This window comes from Rhipicephalus sanguineus, chromosome 5 (assembly GCF_013339695.2).
Source record: "Rhipicephalus sanguineus isolate Rsan-2018 chromosome 5, BIME_Rsan_1.4, whole genome shotgun sequence".
NCBI lineage: Eukaryota > Metazoa > Arthropoda > Arachnida > Ixodida > Ixodidae > Rhipicephalus > Rhipicephalus sanguineus.
Genome location: NC_051180.1, coordinates 71,317,281 through 71,338,702, shown reverse-complemented (window position 1 = coordinate 71,338,702; position 21,422 = coordinate 71,317,281). Strand labels below are relative to the sequence as shown.

Below are 21,422 nucleotides of genomic sequence, written 5' to 3'. Positions count from 1 at the left end.
GTCAGCTTTAAAGGACCTCTAAACTACTCCAAGTTCAAAGATTAGATAATGGTTTCTTTCTAGCCTCCACTACCCTTCCTACAAGTGCTTTCTCATCCTCGTTACTTATTTCTTTACAAAACAAGTGCACAATGTCAGCACTGAGCTTTGAGCCTACCAGGATTTCGCACTTTTCGGCTACACGCTACTGCCTTCGCTCACGCAGTCGAAAACGCAAAAAAAAAATACAATGTGAAAGTAGTTGGTCGTGCGAGATAGTCATGTGAGACACGGCAGAACGGGGAATGCGACTGAAAGGCAAAGCAGGGTATAGGAGGCAACTTACAACTGATGTACCTCGTATATGGACCAATCCAGAGCTTGTTTCCTCATGACGTCATGTGAACAGCCTGCTGGCGTCACGAATTTTGCCGAAAAGACGGAAACGCCAGGCGAGAATGACGTGCTCGTTCGTTGTATTTTCAGGGATTGCCTAGGGGCGCTTTATAAATATAGCCGCGGTTGTCTAGGTTGTTGCAATAAGGCAGGTTGATAACGACTTCCTCGTCAAGGGATATTTCTTTGATGGTGAGATATGTCACCGCGATTATGTGTGTCTTCTGAATGACATTTTATTGTTTAACTGTCTTGCATTATATGGTGTACGCCTCTGGTCCAGCGCTTAAGTAGAACAGTTTTCTGAAGTTAATGTGCACGTCTTTTTAATCTTGTGAATACCAGCGTTACAGCAAGTGTTGGTAATTTGAATGCTACAGCGCTGTTGTTAAGATGACTGAAAAGTCGTGACTAACAACTTTGTCTTGTTGTAGCCTTACTGATTATTTTGATTACCTTATTTAGCAGGGGCATAGCCAAGGGTGGGGTAGGGGTTAAATCACCCCCCCCCCCCCCCCCCCCGAGAATTTTCGCATTTGCTTGCGCACACATACAAACGCACGCACGAACATACACAAAGTATGGTGTGAACCACCCCCGAAATAAATTTCTGGCTATGCCCCTGTTATTTAGTGATGTAAATAACCAGTAAGATTGCCCTGGTAAAACACCAAGAAATATTTGATAAGTTCAGCGCCTTATCTTGTCCCCCATTTATTATAAGAATAATCAACATACGCGCAAACATTTGCTGCTGCATCTGAAAACTCCGCGGAGTGCTTATTAGTGGGAAGTCTGAGCGTACCGAAGCTACTTTTCTAGGCAAAGCGTAATAGTGAGAAATGATAGCTCGAAAACAAAAACAAAACAACAATGCACGCATTAGCTTTCAGTGGGTACTGCGAAAGCAGTAACTTAAAGCCAGAGTTTGTAGAATAGACGTCCAAAAACAACTAAACTGTAAGAAGTCGAAGCGTCACGCAAGTCATATTTATAATGAAGATTACTTGAATGAACCGCATGACTTGCAAATTTTTGCTAAATATGAGATTTTAATGGTTGCTTGAAGACGTTGTAAAGTATGTTACCTTCAGGTATCATATCTGGGGCTCGTCCAGCTGTATTATTTTTTTTATGCTTGCATTATTTTCACACATCTGTTGTCAAGAGCACTTTGTTCAAGCGTAAGTGCCAATAGTCAGTTCTAGAAACTGTTTCATGTTATTTTATTAGTTCAAAAGGTGCTTTTGTATTTTAATTGCTTCCATGTTAGCTTCTTTTTCTGCAAAACCATTTAAGGCCTAATGCATTAAGCGTGCCCAAAGAAGGTCGGACGGACCCCAGCGGAATACATCTCTTTACATAACGTGACATACAGTAAGAAGTATAGAAAGCTTATTTAATCCATCGCGAATCTGCATTAATTCCCTGTTAAGAACTACCCACTACTACAAAAAAAAAAAAAAAGCCTCCATTCCACTATTATGCACTACACAAGTCAGCATATTAGTAAGCCGACCTGAATAGCCCACTTGTCTGCAGCAGTTAACTGTCAATCACTGTATTTATTTGGTTATGCTTTCTATATTTACTTATTCTAGATTTTTCTTTTACATTTTAGTTCTTATGCTTTTGCCTCAATTGTGTACCTCGCTACCTGTTGCTTCTCTGCATCGCACGTTTAAAGAAGGCTTCGCCGCAAAAGCACGCAATGTGCAGTGAAGCTAGAGTAGCAGGGCGTCGCTGTGCTGCGTGGAGTTCGTCGATAATGAATACCACGTGTACTTTGCCGCCAGGTTCACACAGTTCGCTTGCACGATTTCTTAAAGTGTGTTACATAACGTTCAAATTGATGACACGTTCGTTGCTGCTATTATGGTGTTGTCACTGCAACGTAAGTATTACTTTTGCCTTAATGCCAACGACCGCCGTTACGAACTTTTTCAGAACAGTTACATATACAACTATTGAACATACCTCTTAAGAAGTAAAATAACTAGCGATAGTTGATGCGATGTTCAGTTTTGCTTAGACACACGGTTTAGATATCAGTGAGTTGTGGTAATGACGCATTAACCACGTGAACGACTTCACGCTCAGTTTTACCTGCTTATTTAGTTGCCTTTTTCGATGGTTACAGCCCGCAGCGTTTGTGCGCTGAAAGTTTTGAAAGTTACAAACGCAGCGGCAGATAAAAAATGACTCCAAACTGCTTGTTATACTCACAGAACATGGGCAAGGCGGCTGGATTCAAGGCGAAATCCGTCAGACTTCGGCAGAACAGCGCTGGCTCCAGAGCTGGAAACATGGCTGGCAGGAACGGCCGGAACAGCTGGGGTCCCATGACGGGTGCCTGAGCAGGTGAGGACTCGACCGGTGAACAGGGCTTCTCCGAAGCACCAGGAACTGGCGTGAATGCCGACGGTCGACTACCCGACGATGTCTTGGCCTCAAGAGCCCCGGACTCCTCAGTAGCCTCCGAGTCGCCCTGCTTCATACCGCCCCCGTTCCGAAAACGCGACTCATCCGTACGAACGGCCGTGCCCACCTTTTTCAACTCGCTCAAAGATTCCCGCCGCTTAATACGCTTCCTTTCGTCGCTTATTACGAACGCCCGTTCAAATTAGATCGACGTTGCCGCGAGCGGACCGGCGACGGCAGCGCGGGAGCGGCGGGGCCGGTAGAACACGCAATAAAAAGAAAAATCATACGAAGAAGAGCAAACAGAGCGAAAACGCTGAACCGGGGAGGCGGCTGTGAGTAGCGGACGGCGCCTCCCATTGGACGGCGCCAGAAGCCACGTGACAGTTTTGGAGCTTTGTATCACTTCCGGGCGGCGGCCGCGCGTTCCAATTGGCTGCTCGGGGTTCGCGCCGTTCTCGCGCTCCTCACCACCCGAATCGCGTGCGGCGAGGAAATCACCGGCCCCCTCCCCCCTCTACCGACGCCGGGTCTGCTACTTTGCGCCGTGAAATTGCGGGGCGTCGTCTGCGGCTCAGGCGACAGACAGCCACAACCGAAGCCCTGCTCTCTCGCAGTTAAGAGAGGAAGGAGGGGGTATGTGCTCGCGTTTCTTTAATGATATGTATATTGCCCAGAGCGGCGCGAAAAGCCCGAGAAGCAGCATAAAAGGCTCGGTCGAGTCCGGAATTAAGATATTCCGAGAAGGGGGCACTTGCCGCTGTCGGCGGGCCGCGAGGCATGCACCACACGGTGTGTGATGGGGGCGGGACGGATCGTTTGGGGGTTATTTGGGAAACGTGCACGGGGCGCCCGCTTTTGCCAGTGTATACCCACAACCGCACCAGCCGCGTGTAGCGTATTGCTACTCTCTTTGAAGCGCACTACCACTGTGAGGAGGAAGTGAATATGCCACCCCCCGACATTCGCACGAGCATCACACGCGGACGAGAGCCTCGTACGCTGAGAATGAAGATTTTCAGCGCGACCACTATAGCATTTACTCTCGAAAGCTACGCATTAGAATAATGCGTTTCGTGAATTGCAGATTAAGACAGCTGCTGCGCGGACTCCACAGTGAGCAGCGAAAAATGAAACGACAGCGAGATGTCTTTGTTTTTATCGGTCTTTTCTTTTCTCTTCTTCCTTCTTTGGTTTCGCACAATCGATTTCGCGTCTTTCCTTTCCCTCGATAAGCTCAAACTTCAGGGGAATACTTGATGCGCCGGTCTTGAAATCTCAGTGTGCGTTACAAGTATCTGATTTGCGCTTCGAGTAAGAATATACTTTTGCTTTAAATTGGTACTCCTTAAATCTTGCTTTTTATGTGGCTTCGTTTTCGGATGACCTGAAAAATTCATATAGGCTGGGTTGTGCACTGTTCTCGGTCTATTGTCACTGAGAAAAATAAAGAAAAGGTGTGGGAGGTAGTTGAAGCAATGCTGAATCAACCGAATCTGGGATGCACGTGCCTGAAAAATCTAAGGCACTTCGTTAAGTTCGTCCGCTTCAGTACCACGTTACAGGTTGCACGTTGCGACTTTCTCGGGAATAAATATCTAGAAATTCAAACGCACATTTGAAGCAACTATTAGTGTGTGCGCCTAGACTGAAACATATCTACGGGTTTTGAGCAGCCACCTGATAATTTTATTTGCAGATAATTTTGTTTTGTTTAGAGCGCCTTGTTTACCGGGTGACAGATTTTGTTGATTTTTGATGTTCCTCGCGTAGCTATTAGTATTTTGTTTGGCTACCCTGGAAGTAGAGTCGCCTGCGCACCCTCCAGGCATGCCGCCGCAGTCGGCGCGCCGCTCGAGGAAACGGAACAGCGAACTCAGTGACGCGGACAGTGAGTCCACCGAACTGTATTCGGCGAGCTCTGACGATTCCGACGATGACTTCACACCTATTTATCAGTGTAAAACAAAACTAATATCTCTGGGTGCTTCACCCCCTTTAACCGCATCTACTGCGAAGACGAAGGTGGCGTCAACAAACTACACCGTCTTATTTGCGCCAATTATACATCGGGCAACCTAAGGCTCCTGAATCAGCAGATCACCTTGAGAAAGCTCGAGTCTCTGGTGCCAAACGACATTGAAGATGCACGAGTCAACCCCCGCAAGAATGTCTTGGCCACCGACGTTATGCACCCGGTCCCTCCGCTTTCTCTGGCCAGCGTCACAGACCTCGATGGTATCAAGCTTACATTCCACTAAACGATGGCATGGTGGTTGGCGTATAATATAAGATTTCGACGTCGCCATTCCTAGTGCCGGTCTTCCGATGCTGACAAAAGCAGCGAATGACCTTACCAACATCGCCCGAGTATAACGTTTGGGTAACTAGCGTTGCGCAAAGATTGTCTTCAAAGGCTGCACTTGAAGGTAGGACTCCCACGTGAAGGTAGGACACTTTCGGGGCGCAGTTAGTCCGTCTACACCAAAGCCACTACAATGCCGTAAGTGTAAAAAAAAAAAAAGGGTCACGTGGGCAGAGTTTGCATGAACGTGGTGGTTTGCCCCCGATGTGCAGAGCCCCAGAACACAAAATTCTGCTGAGCAACTGCCCTGAAACGTCCCAATTGCCGTGGATTGCATGAAGCTTCAGAAAAAGACTGTCCGTTAATGAAATAATGGATGGCATTGAAACAGATGGTAAATGATGGCTCAACACACAGAGAAGCCGCCGATATTGCCAGAAAGCGACAACGACGTTCCCGTCGCCGATGGAGGTCTAAAGATACTACTGCCCAATCTGGACCGCCAATGCGGTTTCATACTCCAGCGGACCACCGGACTTCTCTTTGGCGACAGCTACCTCCAGTGCCGCCGCCACCACCACCACCACCAACCAACGCGTTACATTCGGAGAGCCAAAAAGACGCAGAGGTGATGAAAGCAGCGGCGGATGTCACGTCATTACCATCATTCCACTGAAGATCTCCGCGACGGAGAGCTACGTGTCATCGCTGCGTTGAGGTCATTAATGAGCATAGTGCGCACAGTCCTCAACGAAATGACAACCTCATCGGCTCGAAGCTCACTGCAAGTTGTGGATACCTTAGAGCCTGTTCTTGCAAGCTGTCATTAACATCATGGATTGTAGTCTACTTCATCTCAGAGAATGGTATACTATATGGCTCTGCTTCATCTAAGACAGTCGTATAGTCGAACCGTACTCTGTAACAACTCGCGGATTGAGACCTTCTGTGTTCGCGCGGTGAACGCTCCTATGCATGCGAGTGTATTAGTTGTCCCCTCTCTTTTTCTTCTTTTCTCCCTTCTCTCCCTCCCTCCCCCCTCCCCCCCCCCCCCCCCCCCATCCCCATCCGCGTGGGGTAGCATACCTCTAGGAGGGTTTCGACTTGGGCTTGTCGGTGATTCATCTTGATGGGAACTGATGCGCACAAAAGACAGGGACACAGGAAGGAACAATGGTGGACAGGCGAAGCGCAAGCTAACAACAGTTTATTGGCTGGAAATGTGGCCTTATATACCAACAACACTCATTGCGTATTACGAAGCAAAGACACGTGTAGTACTAGTGAGATATGCTATTTCTTTGGCTGTTAAAGAGATAGATGGCATGCTGATGCACTTGCCTCTGAGACATGAGATATTGTGAGCTTCAATAATTAAGCGTGTTGTTTCCCTTTTGCTCTTTGCAGTTACCGCGCAACTTTGATATTCAGGGTTGCAAGCACATTTTTCGCAGTGAATGGCCAGCCACATCCCTCTTTTGTTTTTCACGTTGTACGCATGCTCGCGGAGGCGATCATTTAAGCAGCAACCTGTTTGACCGATGTACACGCGGTTACATGTCAGCGGAATGCGATACACAACCCCTTCAATGCAGTTTATATATCTGGCTTGATGTTTCTTTTTACATGATTTCTTTTTTTCTGCAGTTGGGTCCGTCATATTGCACACTGAAGCTAGTTTGGCTGGCGCAGAAAACAAAACCTTCACATCAGCTTTTTGAGCAATCTTCTTGATGTTGTGCGACACTTTATGAATATACGGGATTACAACAGATTTTTTTTTATCCCTCTTCTGAGAGGCGGGGGCATGTTCGAGGCAGAAGCTTTTACATTTATAAGTATCTTCTCAGCTGCGGAAACGACCAGTTCACCAGGGTAACCTGCCTTTGATAAACACGCTGTTTGCTGAGAGAACCTTTGGATCATTTGGTGGGGGCAGGATTTTTCCAGGGCATTTTTTAGACAAAGATTGGCAATTCCCCTTTTCACTAACTTCGAGTGCGCCGAGTTAAAAGGAAGAACTGGTTTATTCGCTCGGGGTTCATAGCCCCAGCAGAGGTGGTTTTCTGAAAAGCTGAGTTTGACATCTAGAAAACGAATGCTTCCTTTGCAGGGAAGTTCATTAGTGGCATGCAACGGGTCTAAGCATTTGCGCTTCGTCTGTCCACCATTGTTCCTTCTTGTGTCCATGTCTTTTGTGCGCATCAGTTCCCATCAAAGTAGCATACCGGGTACAACCTTGTTAACCTCTCTACCTTTCCTTTGCCTCCCCCTTTCTTCCCCTTTCTCTCTCTCTCTCTCTGCGTAGAAAGGGTGCAACAGAGCGATTGGACTGTGGGAAGGCGTAAGAATGCTCATTAGGCGAAGTACGAGGTGAAAAAAAGAGTAAAACATACACGCAAGAAGCGTTTCGGAATAAGCCGCGCATGGAAAGAAAAAAGAAATGACGTAACACGGAGTAGCCCACATAAAAAATAGATAATGAGCGCATAGAGCAAAGTAAAGAGTTTATTGACAATGTTAGCCCACACATTTTCAAGAGTCATGACGGTGGTAGATGCCAAAAGCTGCACCGGGAAGGCCAGTTCCTGTTCTTGTGAGGGAGTGTCTTGCTGGAGCTCACTGAGGCCTTTCCAAATTGTTGCATCGGGACTAGCATATGCCCACGTTCCACCTCGGCAGTTGAGGACGCGAGAGACATGCGCAATATATTGAAGTTAGTAGCTTAAGTGATAAAAGAAACTCCATGCCTGCTCGGAATACGCAGCACAGTCACAGCGTAAGATGGAGGAGTAGCCTTAGAGCCCGGTATAAAGTTCCTTCAGGGCGCCTACTGCAAGTACAGTTGCGAAGTGCACACTACACCATAGTTTAACATTCTTGCGTAACATCGAAGTACTTACTACTAGGCGTCTGTAAGGTGTGGCAGCACACTTCGTTGATACTGTTGGTTATGGTGATCGTGATGATGAACTTAGGCTGAACCCTTCGCAATAGGTGGGCAGCGGTAAACCATCCACTCGTTACGGAATTCACATGGTGCGACGCCTGGTGCGATTCATTATTTGCATGCATGCTAGCTTGACTCCTTGCCCGATTTTACGAAGTAGTTTAAAGCACTGGCGTGAATTTGATACACAATACTTGACTGCCACGCAGGATACCACAGTTCGACTCCAACACGAACCCTGCTTTTGTTTTCTTTCTCACTGTGCGCGATAGCTGCGATGGACTCCATCGCCATCAAAATCGACTGTCGTTGTGAGCTCACAACAGCTTACGCTCTAAAGAAAGGGATGGGTCCGCCGCGGTGGTGTAGGGTTACGGCGCTCGGCAGCTTATCCGAAGGTCGCGGGTTCGATCCCGGCCGCGGTGGTCGCATTTCAATGGAGGTGAAATGCTAGGGGACCAGATGATCGAAATTTACGGAGCCCACCACTACGGCGTGCCTCATGTGCCCCATAATCATATTGTGGTTTTGGCACGTAAAACCCCAGATATTATACAAAGAAGGAATAGAGAGAACATGAAGGGTACCGCATTATACGAAAGTCCATATTGGCACTACAGTTAGTCCTTAAGGTCTCTCTTCGACGTAAAGCTAAACTGATAACAACAATAATTAGATAATATATAAATGAGTTAGGGCTACTGTGGTGACACTTGTGTCACCACACAAGTGAGTTAGGTGATGAGTTAGGTGACACTTGTAGGAGATATAAAAGCGCACATGCAGAATCTCATCATTCTTCATCCTCTGTATCCCATGATAAATCCGCTTGTGCAAGTAAAATTTTTTTGCATATATGCGATACCAATACATATGAGAGAGGGAGTGATCCGGCAGCCTGTAAAATTTTAGCTTTATTTCTAGAAGAGAACGAGTGTCCACATATGCTGACGCTAGGAACACCAGGTACGCTAGGTTCACCATCATGCTTCACCGCACATGGAAACATTACTTGCCAATATGGCTCACAATATTGTTCAAGGTTGCTTACAGTGCAAAAAAACCCTTCTTTTTCTCGAATAAAGCCAAATGATCAAAAAATTGCTGAGGTGTTTAGGGTGAAATTATAAAAAAAATATAGCCATACACCTCGACGGGCGACTTGAGGGAAACGTCATTGTACTGTGCGCACATACCGCTGTTTGTTAACAGCAGTTGTCACATGGACATGCGTTTATGAAACTGAAGCAGTGCCAACATATCACGTCGTTTTAAGGCAATGCGTTGGCTTGCTTAATCGCACTTTGCTAATATGTTTGGTGCGCATATGTCGACGCTGGAATATGAAAGGTTAAAAACGTACACGGGGAATGGGGGAGGGGGGGTTGTGGGTGGGGTGACAAGAGCCTGTGTGTCTATTGTTGCTCATGGTTTATGAGAAGTACATCTCACGACGACTGAAAAAAAAAGACTGTTAATGATATTTTTAGTTTACTTTATATTAGTAATGGGCAAAGTGGTCAACGAAGTGTGTCGCTGGGATGGCGCATGGGGACGGAATAGCGCTACTAGCGAACGATGCAGGAGGTTGCGGAGACCGGGGAACCCATTTGGGACTGAAGTGGCGCGCAGTTTGCACTTGCTGCTAGGACGCATTGCTACGAGGTATAAACACGCGCAAGCACAGACACCGGCAGAACACAACTTCAACAATATTTTTATCGCTTAAAAAAATTATAAAACTTTCTCAGTCAGTAGCCAATGAAGGTTACTAGTAAATGCGTTATTTACCATATTTTTTACAAGGCCCACCTCAATGCACATGCCGAATCTCGACAGAAAAACCCTTAAGCCTTTGTATTCCATGATCAATGCGGTTGTGCAAGTAAGAACGTTTTTGCATATATGCAATAACAATACATATGAGAGAAGGAGTGACCTGACAGCCAGGAAAACTTAGCTTTATTTCGAGAAGAAAACGAGTGTCCACATATGTGGAGGACGCTCGGCTGGGACCGAGCTGTGTGGACGCGGGTAGATCGGCTCCTGCTTTCAAGAATGCTTTCGTGTGGAATCCGCGGATTTTTTGCCGAAATTTTAGTCACATCTTGTGTCTAAGGTTTCAAGGAACAAGCGGATACCAACTTTGTGCCGGTAGGTGGACATTAAGCAATTTTTGCAACATTTTACGCGGACCACGCCGCCGGAGGATTTCAGCCTAACCAAGGACGCGATTGCCGCCGATGCGCCGGCTCGGCGCCAACGTGACTCAACGCACTGCGCGTCCGTGGAGCGGCCACTGAAGATGGAATACCAAGTAGAGGGAGGAGACATCTCTCCAGAAGATTGCACGGAAGATTTAGGATGGAAAGCAGCAGAAATGAGGCGCTCAAGGAATAAGGTAGCCGCGGTAGGCGTTTCCGGGGCCAAGGGCTCGCCCAAGGCTGGCGTTGAGGGAGACGCCCGAGCCAGTCGTACTGGATATGACACCAAGAACAGGATCGTAAAAGCGGGGCGCATGCCACCGCTGCCCAAGGACTTTAGCAAAATTGTGATACGACCACGAGGAGGACTAGACATCTCCAGAATTGGCGCTGGAGCCGTGGCTGACGCAATAGTATTGGCGGCCGGCGTCGAAGAGGAGGAGGCCATGCAGGACATCATTTGTCCCAATTTGCAGCAGAACATCATGGTGGCAAGCACCCCGGACCAAGATAGAGCTTCAAGATACCTCAAGGTCAAGAATATCGACATTGGCGGCAAAGTGTTTGAGGTTAGCGCGTACGCCACGGCACGCCACGACACGTGTAAAGGAGTGATTCGTGGGATCCCCATAAGCGACACCCAGGACATTCTGAACCGAAAGATTGTGAACGCGAACAACCCGCTGGCACTGCAGGCCAAGAGGATCAAGGACACTGGGACAATCATTATAGCGTTCGAAGGACACAAAGTACCAAGGTTCGTGAAATATGGTCCTTCGCTTTTACAGTGCTCCCTTTACCGCAAACACGTCGACATTTGTTACGTCTGTGGGAAGCTGGGACATCGAGCTGACGTCTGTCCAAACCCAGGTGAAACCATCTGCAGAGGTTGTGAGATCAAGAACCCAGATGAGCAGCACCAGTGCGATCCAACATGCAAGCTGTGTGGCGGTCACCACCCCACAGCAGACAAGGAGTGCAAGAACAGGTTCTTAGTGCCATACGTCGTCAGACGCAGACGATGGGAAAGATCGCCAGGAGCCGCACAAGCACGTGACGAATCAATGACATCGAGTCCAGACCTCAAGGACGAGCAGCAGTTCCCAGGCATCGGGACCCAAAGCATCCAGAGTACACAAGGACAGGATGGGCACCCCCACTGCAGGGGGCGCTCCCGCTCCAGAAAAGGTTCCAGATCGAGGGACCGCTCCCAATCACGGGGGCGCTCGAGCTCTCGAGGCCGCCCTCTGGGGAAGCAGCAACCTGGAAGCCGCCCGAGTGGCCAGATGCCCGGCGTCCAGTTCGAGATCTCGGATTCAAACCCGGCGAGGACGCATGCAGACGCAACGAAAGGCAGCTGGGCTGAGCGAGCGCACAACGGAGTGGCAGAGGTGATGACAGGTAAGCTGCCAGAGCATGATAGAATCGCACAGCTAGAGCAGGAAAACGCGAGGCTTGCAAAATCGAATGAGAGGTTATTAGCAGAGTTAAAAGAAATCAAAAGTCTTCTCACTACGCTAACGAGCACGAAGTCTTCACAGCAGACGCCCAAGCCAGTTGACGTCCCTGTAGCTGAAAACGTGGGGGACTCGAGAGCACCAAAAAGAGGGCAGTAACGGTAGAACATGCGGAGGCCAAGCAAACGACCATGTCAGAGATGAAAGGCGTCCTAGACACGCTCAGCAAAGTAGTAGCAAATCTTAGCGAGCAGATGGGCAAGCTACAATCAAGCGTCGCGACACTAGAAGAGCATATGAATGTACGCATCACAAAAGTCGAAGCCTACCTGCATAACACAGTAGTACCTCCACATGCCCCAAACTCACCTCTCCGGCCACCAACACTAGTGATAACAAACCCGTCGCCGGGTACAGCATCAGGCTCTGCCAGTCTCTGTAACCATGATGGCGGCGCTAAATGAGGCATTCTGTATCTGGCAGTGGAACTGTAGAGGTTACCCTAAAAAGAAGGCAACTCTACAGCAGTATATCAGGAATAGTAAAGAAAAGCCTCATATCGTACTGTTACAGGAAACCCTTTCATCGCAAGCAGTGCTGCCCGGATTCCGGCCTGTAATTGGGAACCCCGAAGGGAGGGGAGTATGCACTCTCATATGCAACAAACTAACGCACGTTACACACGACCTCAAGATAGACACGGGCAAGTTAGAACACGTCATGGTAGAGATCGTGCCGGGTACCAGCAATCGCCAGAGCATTTTTATACTTAACATTTATAGCAGTCCAAAGGAACAGAAGCAAGGCTTCAAGACGGTTCTAAAGAAAGCTGTCAGTATCGCCGGGAAATGTCCACTCGTCATAGCTGGTGACTTCAACGCCCCTCACCATACATGGGGCTACAAATACAACACTGGCAAAGGAAATAGACTTTGGCAAATCACCAGTGAACTGGATCTCACCCTAATCACCGATCCGAGCCTCCCAACTAGGATTGGTACATCCTCCTGCAGGGACTCCACCCCCGACCTTACTTTTGTAAAGAACATCACGAAGCCGCAGTGGGTGAACCTCGCTGTAGACCTCGGGAGTGACCACTGCATTCTTGCCACCATCTTCCCCGTGGAGCGTAAGAAGCAGAGAGAATTCCACTGCACAGACTGGGATAAGTTCAGAAAGTTGAGGACGGAAAGGGAACAAGACGACCACAGACCAAGCTTAGAGCAGTGGGTCAAGCAGATTAAAGAGGACATCCAATCTGTCTCCTCGACCATTATCACGGATCTTCAGGTTGAGAGAATGAATAGCCGTCTCGCTCATCTTCTTGAGGCAAAGCAAGCGCTGTTGAACCGATGGAAGGGTCAGCGACTGAACCGAAGGTTGAGGAAGAAGATTGCTGAGGTAAACAGATCAGTAGAGGAACATTGTCGCACACTATCTAAGCAGCAATGGGACGAAATCTGTAACCCAGTTGACGGTCAGATGCGCAACGGCAAGAGATGGAATATGTTAAAACACCTCCTCAACGAAAACAACACAAAAACGAATCAAAGGCATGTCATCGCTAGAATCTTGCATGAAGAGATAGGGGCCTCTACGGAAAAGCAAGTCGTACAGCGGTTGGTGCATAAGTACCTCCCAACCAAAACAGGATTGGCACCACCAAGCGGAGAGTACCAGGGTAAGCCCAATCCAGGTCTGGAAGGCGACTTTAACGTCGAGGAGATACGAAGAGCCTTGCATGATCTTAACGGTAGATCCGCCCCCGGTCCGGACGGTATATCAAACAAGGCACTTCGTAACCTCGATGACGATTCAATTGAGGCCCTAAAGAATATGGTCAATGAAGCATGGAGAAACGGCAAGGTGCCGGAGCAGTGGAGGCTATCCAACACGGTTCTTATTCCAAAGCCAGGGAAGCCCCCTAGCTTAGACAACCTGAGGCCAATATCATTGACATCATGTATCGGCAAGGTTGCGGAACATGCCATACTGCACAGGCTAAACAAGTACTTGGAAGATAATGACATCTATCCACACAATATGGTTGGATTCAGGGCAGGGCTATCCACACAAGACGCAATGAAGCTTATCAAACACCAGATCATCGACAACAAAACCAGAGACGTGAGGGCCATTCTGGGCCTGGATCTAGAAAGAGCGTTCGATAACATCTACCACTCGTTCATACTCGAAGCGATTTCCAAGCTCAGTTTTGGGAAAGTCTTCCATGACTACGTGCGGTCCTTTCTAACAGATCGAAAAGCAGTGATGAAGGTTGCACATATCGAGACCGCAGAAATTGAACTAGGAGCAAGGGGCACGCCACAAGGTGCAGTGATTTCCCCAATGCTGTTCAACCTTGCCATGATTGAGCTGTCGAAGAGATTATCGAGAATCGAGGGGTTGAAGCACATCATCTACGCGGATGATATCACCATCTGGTGCACAGGAGGAAGCGAGGGGCAGATTGAGAGCGCCATGCAAGAGGCAATTGACATCACAGAGAGATACCTTCGTCCTTCCGGGCTCAGGTGCTCCACGAGCAAGTCAGAACTACTACTGTATCGGACTACACGTCGAGGCCCAAATCCCAGGGGATGGAAACCATTGAACGAGATAGACATCCACCTACGTACAAGTAACGGGGATGCCATCCCGAGGGTCGATGCCATCAAAGTCCTAGGCATGACGATCGAGTCTAACGATGCTAACAGAAAGACTATTGCCAAGCTAACCTGGAAAACCGACAGCGCGGTGCGCCTTATACGCAGAGTGGCCAACAAAAGACATGGGCTCATGGAAGACAACCTCATCAGGTTGATGCATGCGTTCGTCCTTAGTCACTTAGTCACAACGTCCTTAGTCACAACGAGCTCACTAAGCATTTTTATCTATCCCGGAGGATTTTCCCTCTACCTCACAAAAATCTCACTAGGCCCCAAGCACTTACATTAAGGCTATTGCAAACTAAGACGTACCCCACCTTGAAAATGTTAAACATTATTTACCCTGAACTATACCCAAGTAATCTCTGCCCATATTGTGGGGAAATAGCTACCCTAGACCACATGCTCTGGCAGTGTACCAAATTCGCTCATTTACCTAACATCACCTCTGCCAGATGGGAGGCGGCAATCCGCAGCCCGTCCTTGGCATAACAACTCTGGGCTGTCCACCAAGCCCGCGAGGCGGCTGAGGGGCTCGGCCTCTCGGTCCCCACGTGGGAGCGGCCCGCGACACATTGATGTGTGTTTTGGAGGACCAAATAAAAGTTTATCCAATCCAATCCAATCCAATCCAATCCACATATCTGGACGCTAGGAACACCACGTACGCTAGGTTAATCATCATTCTTCAACAAACATGGGAACATTGCTTGCCAATATTGCTCACAATATTGCTCAAAGTTGCCGCAGGCCTTATTTTAGTACAGATAAATCGGGAATTGTGATATCCAATGAAAATCCGGCTATTTACTGTGGTATCTATCAACAGCAAGACGTACCAATACTCAGGCAGTTTACGTACCCGAGTGTACAAAATAAAAGCAGATAAAGAGACCTACTCAAACGTCCACCAAGGTAATCTGAGGATGAAGTGGGAGCAAAGTGCAACAATAATGTAACGTGAGCAGTACGGCTAGAAGAAACTCCGGGCTCGCGCGAGGCACTCAGCACAGTGACAGCGTGAGCTGGAGGAGCAGCAGCCTTTTACCTGGTGTTCAGCACCACATCACAATGGGACGCACATAGAAGAAAGTGGAAGGATGTTTTATACCGGTGTCACAGAATCACTTTAGATCGCGATCGGGCTCGATCCGGATCGAATATCTTGATCATGATTGGCGCATTTACAGAAAAGTGCAGAGGGCGGCTTATCACTATTGAAAAATTTGATCTCAATCTGCCTTAATCTGGATAATGGCTTAACCGTATGACACCGGTATTAGATATATTTGAACAATAAGTATCACCGTAAGCTGCAATAACGCCGATAAGGAAACATTAGGGCGCCACATAATTAGGTTGTTTCTATACATGTTTGCGCAGACTTGCACGCGATCACGTTAATGGCCTAAAGGTAATACAATGACACAAATCAGAACCGCACACATGGCCTTGTGGGCCATACGGAAACAATAATTTGGAGTGATCGCTGCGCGACTTGCGTAGAGTTCACGCGTCGGTGAGTCGATGAAGCCCTGGACATTCATAGAATCGAGCACGTGACACTGATATGTGCTGACAGTTGCATATATTATATAGTTTTTATATCAGAAAACGGCACCTGTTGTTTGGTGGAGTTCGTAATGATGAGTTTGTTTTGTGTGTTACATACTACACTCTTAATCAAGTCCCGCTTAAAGTACTAGATATAGCGAGGAAACAGGACATTTTTCGCCTGGTTTGCTGGATATAGCCAGCATTTAACCAGATTAAGAGTGTACATTTCAAACCTGACGAGCAGAAATAATTAACATTCCATTAGACTTTGTTTGGACAAAAAAAAAAAGCGTAACCAGTTCATTGAAATCACAGTCGAGCAAGCGTCGTGCGATTGAAATTAATACTGTGTCACTCTTGTAATAACAACTCTATAAAGCAGCTTTTGTGTTCAAGCATGGACTAATTATCAGTGCTGTCTGGCGTTAAGATACCTTTAGCTCGTGATGAATAAAACTACCACGTGCACCCTGCGGATAGCAACGTTCCAGACTTATCTACAAAAACCGCAAGTGTTTACACGTAGGCAAAGAACCATTACCGCTGTCTCTTCGCTGATGTGGATGCACTTTTCCACTACGGCTGTCCGAGGTCAGCCTGGCGACGGAACAAAATCCGGTGTCACTTTTATCACCAACGAGTGCTTCGGACGGCGGACTTGTATCAACTAGGAGATTTCCTTTCCCAATTGCAGCAGAAATATTCTTCAAATTACCGGTCGTTTTCGTCACAAGTCCTAGCGTGACGTTAGAGGCTGACAGCGCGTTCTTAAGGAGACTCGTCGTGTTTAGGACAGAATCGATTTCACCGTAAATTGAAAGGTACAAATGACTGTAGTTGTTCCTCGTAGCCCACGCCACAGCGCGACGAGAGAAAGCGGCGGCTTCTGCTTTGCGAGCTAGTAGATCCCGATGACCACTGATCACTATAACGCCTAAACGACGGGCGGTGAAGGGTGCCACGCTTCGTCGCATCCGTTCCCGTAAAATTTACGTCCATCGCCTCGGAGAGCTCGGCGCAACACTGCAACAGCACAAGACACTCGCTGGCTCGTGAAACGTAGCGTCGCGCCCTAGCGACGCTCTCGTTTGTTGGCCGAAATACACACAGGTCATTCGAATAGTTGCGAATCCCCCGCTTTAGTGACGTCACAGGAGGAGTTTTGTTCCATTCGCGGTAACGCGCCCGTGCTGCGGAGGCTGCGAGGCTGGACGGTTCAAAGACGTCGTCGTACAGCCCCAGTACCGTCGACGTTGAAGCTGGTGGGGGCGTCTTGTGAGATACGATGACCAGGGCAACGCACAGAGCGACCACTATGATGAACATGTATAGGAGCGGGAAGATAAGGCGCTCGTCGTTCCTGGTTGGCACTTTGCGTTCGCTGCTTTCGATGTTGGGTGTTTTCACCGCTTCCCCGAAGAGACATGACGCGAGTTCTAGAGATGCTATCTCGACCATTGGCTGCTGCGAAGGCTGCGCGGCCTGACCTTCGTTGCTGCTGATGCTGCTACGTAATCGAGAAAACTGCAGCTGCAAAAAGGGGGGCCACGACTCTGGATATATCGTCGTCTCCTTCTTTTCGAGCAAGAATGTGCGTGGGCGTAACGCTTGCTTGCTTGCTTGACCCTTGATATGGCTCTTACCTACTGCGGGGGATTGGCCGTGAAACCGGCGGTCAATGTAAGTGGGGAAATTTAGAATTTAGACGAAGGAAAAGGAAGTAATCGGTCGTTTAGGGTATGTAGAAAAAAATTAAAGAATGATTTGTTTATGTACCAATAAAATAAGAATAGAACAATCATATGGAATACAATCAATTAGTGAGAGGAAGTCCGAAGTACCAAATTTTGATTGGGAATAAATTAGCAAGCAATTCTTTTTGTGTCACTAAGAAATTCGCATACGGCTAAGCACACGTTCTGTTACTGTGTCCCAGAGTCGATGCCCCAAGGGAAAGAATATTTTCAGAGTTAAGAGTAATTCTTAAGTTTCTGAATAACATTTCGGCATGCTTTTTCCTATGGCTAGTTAAACGACGGCAAGTAAGTAAAAAGTGATTGATGTTTTCAGGTTCTTGACAGTAAAAACATAGAGGAGATGCTACCACACCAGGACTTGTGCAAATAAAAATTAAGAGGAGGTATACGGCATCGAAATTTTGTAAGAGATACTTCCAATTTGCGCGTGGGACACCATTTATTATCCCAAGCAAATAAAGATGACTGTATTCTTGAACTGGAAATTTCATTTTCACAGAATATGAAGTAAGGAATATTGCGGAATCTGGATTCAGTAATAAAAGCTGTATCAGGCACAGGGTCATTACAGGACCATCTAGAGACCACCGCGCGAGAGCATCAGCCATCTCGTTTAAAAAATATGCCACGATGAATTGGATCCCTACCAAAAGCCTGCACAGAAATTTTAGGAAAAAATACTGTGAACGCATTCAGAACAGAAGACTCGGGAGGAAAAGCTGAAGTGCGATTATCTTACCTGCGGACGCGAATCACTACACTACCTCGGCCGATCCCCTCCAATGGGTATGTGCCATAGGAGAGGGACAAAACAAACAACAACAACAACAACACAACAACAACAACAACACAACAACAACAACAACAACAACAACAACAACAACAACAACAACAACAACAACAACAACACAACAACACAACAACAACAACAACAACACAACAACAACAACAACAACAACAACAACAGCCGAATAATTCACTGAAAGTTTTCGAAGAGCTAAAAGAACCTCTAAGATCTCTGCTTCGAATATGGGAGTTTAATCCGGGAGACGCGATGAGAATGACCAAGATAAAGCCTTTAGGAAAATGTCTACTCCCGCTTTCTCTTCGTACATGGATGCATCAGTAGCAATTACGTTATCAATTCCCAACTGATGTAAATGGCCTTCTACCAGGCCTATTAAATATCTAGAAGGTAGAAGTTTAGAATTAGACGAGAATATATAATCAAATTAAATTATTGTTTTGGCCAATTAGTTATTTGAAACAACGTCGCGTATGTTAACATTTAAAGGTTCTAGTTGATCTTGGACAAACAAAACTTGAGGCTTGTATACCTGGGACCAAGGCTCATTGAAAAATGTTCTCGATTCAGAAATGAATGCAAGCTGTAATCGTGTTAGCGAAGGTGCGTAAATTTTTTAATATGTTTTGACGGTGAGAATGCGGAATCTGCAAGCTGAGTGGGCATTCGGGCTTCTTGATGTAAAACGCTGTTCGCGGTAAATTTCCGTACCCCTTGACAGCAACGAAGAGCCTCTCGGTCTAAAAGAACCGGGGGATTAATTTTGTATGATGGCTCCCGAGAAAAAGTCACAGTTTCGCCACAAGGGCGAAGCAATGAATGCGATAGCAAGAAATTGGAATGTCCCATGAAAAACGTCAAGCAGCTCGATACTTGCAGCGCGCCTCTGAAGCACAAAGTAGGACGCCCGAAATGAACGCACAGGTATACACAGGACAAGCATCAACTAACAACTGTCACAGCTGTTACGGCTTTCTGCTTGAGCAACGCGCTGTAAGTGTCGACAATGTTTGTTTGTTTGTTTGTTTCCTTAAAATTATGGCACATACCTTCTCTGGGGGATTGGCCAAGAATGCGTGTCGACAGTGGAGAATGAGACGCTCTTAGATATGTCTTTTTCTTTTAAACTGCGGCGCGTGGAGTGACCCCTCTGCGTCTCCTGCCACACGGGGGCGTCTGACGCAAGGTGTGCCCGGTGTTCTTTTTTTATTTTCGCTCTACATCCCAAGTGGCTACAGAAAAGGGCCACTTTGTCGTGCGCGTCTCAAGGGCAGTTTTCAAATTGAAAGAATGTGGGAGCGTTGCGTGATAGAAAAACGCCCGGCCTGCGCTGAAACCGCAGCACAGTCACAGCGAAAGCTGGAAGAGCGGCGTTTCTAGAGCCCGTTGTAAGCTCTCTTGGGGCTACAATACAAGTACACTAGAAAGGTACCCACTACGCCATAAATCACAATTTTTGTGAAGTTGGGAAGCACCTACTAAGCAATTCGTCATTCTGCGGTGAAGCGAGGCACCAGCTACACGTCTGTAAGGCATTATGTGCACTTTGTTGACGCGACGACTGATGACGATGAAGAATTATGGCTCAGCCCTTTGTAATGGGTTGGAAGTTTTAAACGGCCCACCAGTTATGTAATTTGCATTGGGTGACGCCCGGTCGCCATTTTCCCTCTCCCGTCATGCTGTATAACATACGTTGACGTGGGAGAGAGACGGGGGGGGGCGAAGTACTTTACTGAGACCCCGAGGAAATGGATCATGCGCTTACGGGCTTCCTTGGCAACCAATACAAGTGCACTTGCGAGGAACCCACTACGCTATAAATCATTGTAATTTTTCTGCGACCCTGAGGAAATGGATCATGCGCTTATGGGCTTCCTTGGCAACCAATACAAGTGCACTTGCGAGGAACCCACTACGCTATAAATCATCGTAATTTTTGAGAAATAGGGCAGCAGGCACAGTGCGATTTTTCGTCATTCTAAGGAGAGCCGTGGTACCTGCTTAACGCATGTAAGGCATTATGCGCACATTGTTGATGCTGTGCCTGATGACGATGAATAATTATGGCAGAGTCCTTTGTAATGGGTTGGAAGCATTCAACAACCTACTCGTTGCGCAATTCGCATTGTGTGACGCCTGGTTACAGAATTCGCGTTGTGCAACGCTTGGTGCTTATTTTACTCTTCTACCACGCTCTATTGCATATGCTAATGTGGTTCCTTCCCGACATGAAGCCTGTATAGGACCTTTTTGCAAAGCAGTTTCAAGCACCGGCATGGCTCAGAGGTTGAATACTGGGCTCCCACGCAGAGGGCCCAGGTTCGAACCTCGTTCCATCCTGGAATTTTTTTCTTATTTCGTTTTTTTTTATTACGAGCGATACTGGTTACGGACACCGGCGGCGGCGGCGGACAACTACGGCGCCAAAAACGGCCGGTGAAATGATCTCATAACAGCTTTCGCTGTAAAACACGTTCAAGCTCCTCCGAGATTCTGCGTGCCACCAGCGGTAAATGGTGAACATAAATAGCTCGCCGTGATTTCGCCGGCGCATACATGGCGTATGGTTGAGCACTCTCGAAAGTACATTCTTGCGGGCCCTCAACCATACGCCATGTAGTGCATGTCGAAATTTGTTGAATTGCAGAAAACGCTGGAGTTTGTACCTGAGTGGTTATCGAGGGTGGAACCCTTGACAGTGCTCAAGGAATTTTAAAATTGACGTCTGTCCAGTAGGACTGGCACCATTTGTTGTTATTTATTCTATGTGCTTGTAATGTAATTCATGTCTGGAAACAGGCAATAAACAACAAAAAAAGGAAATGGCGTATGATTGAGTTGTCTAACGCAGCGCGCTAGGGAGTGAGGGGTTGCTGGTTCAAATCCCCGCTCGGGTATTTCACAAATTTGTTCTTCTGT

At 47.4% G+C, this 21,422-nt stretch overlaps 1 protein-coding gene across 1 annotated transcript in view; it reads right to left on the bottom strand.

Moving 5' to 3' along the window:
* LOC119394711 (homeobox protein CDX-1) overlaps positions 1-2,872 on the bottom strand; it is a 41,248-nt gene extending 38,376 nt beyond the window's left edge. Inside the window, exon 1 of the mRNA XM_049415965.1 lies at positions 2,602-2,872. Coding sequence (XP_049271922.1) covers positions 2,602-2,872 — 271 coding nt within the window. The remainder of the gene's footprint in view (positions 1-2,601) is intronic.
* Between the last annotated feature and the right edge of the window lie 18,550 nt (positions 2,873-21,422).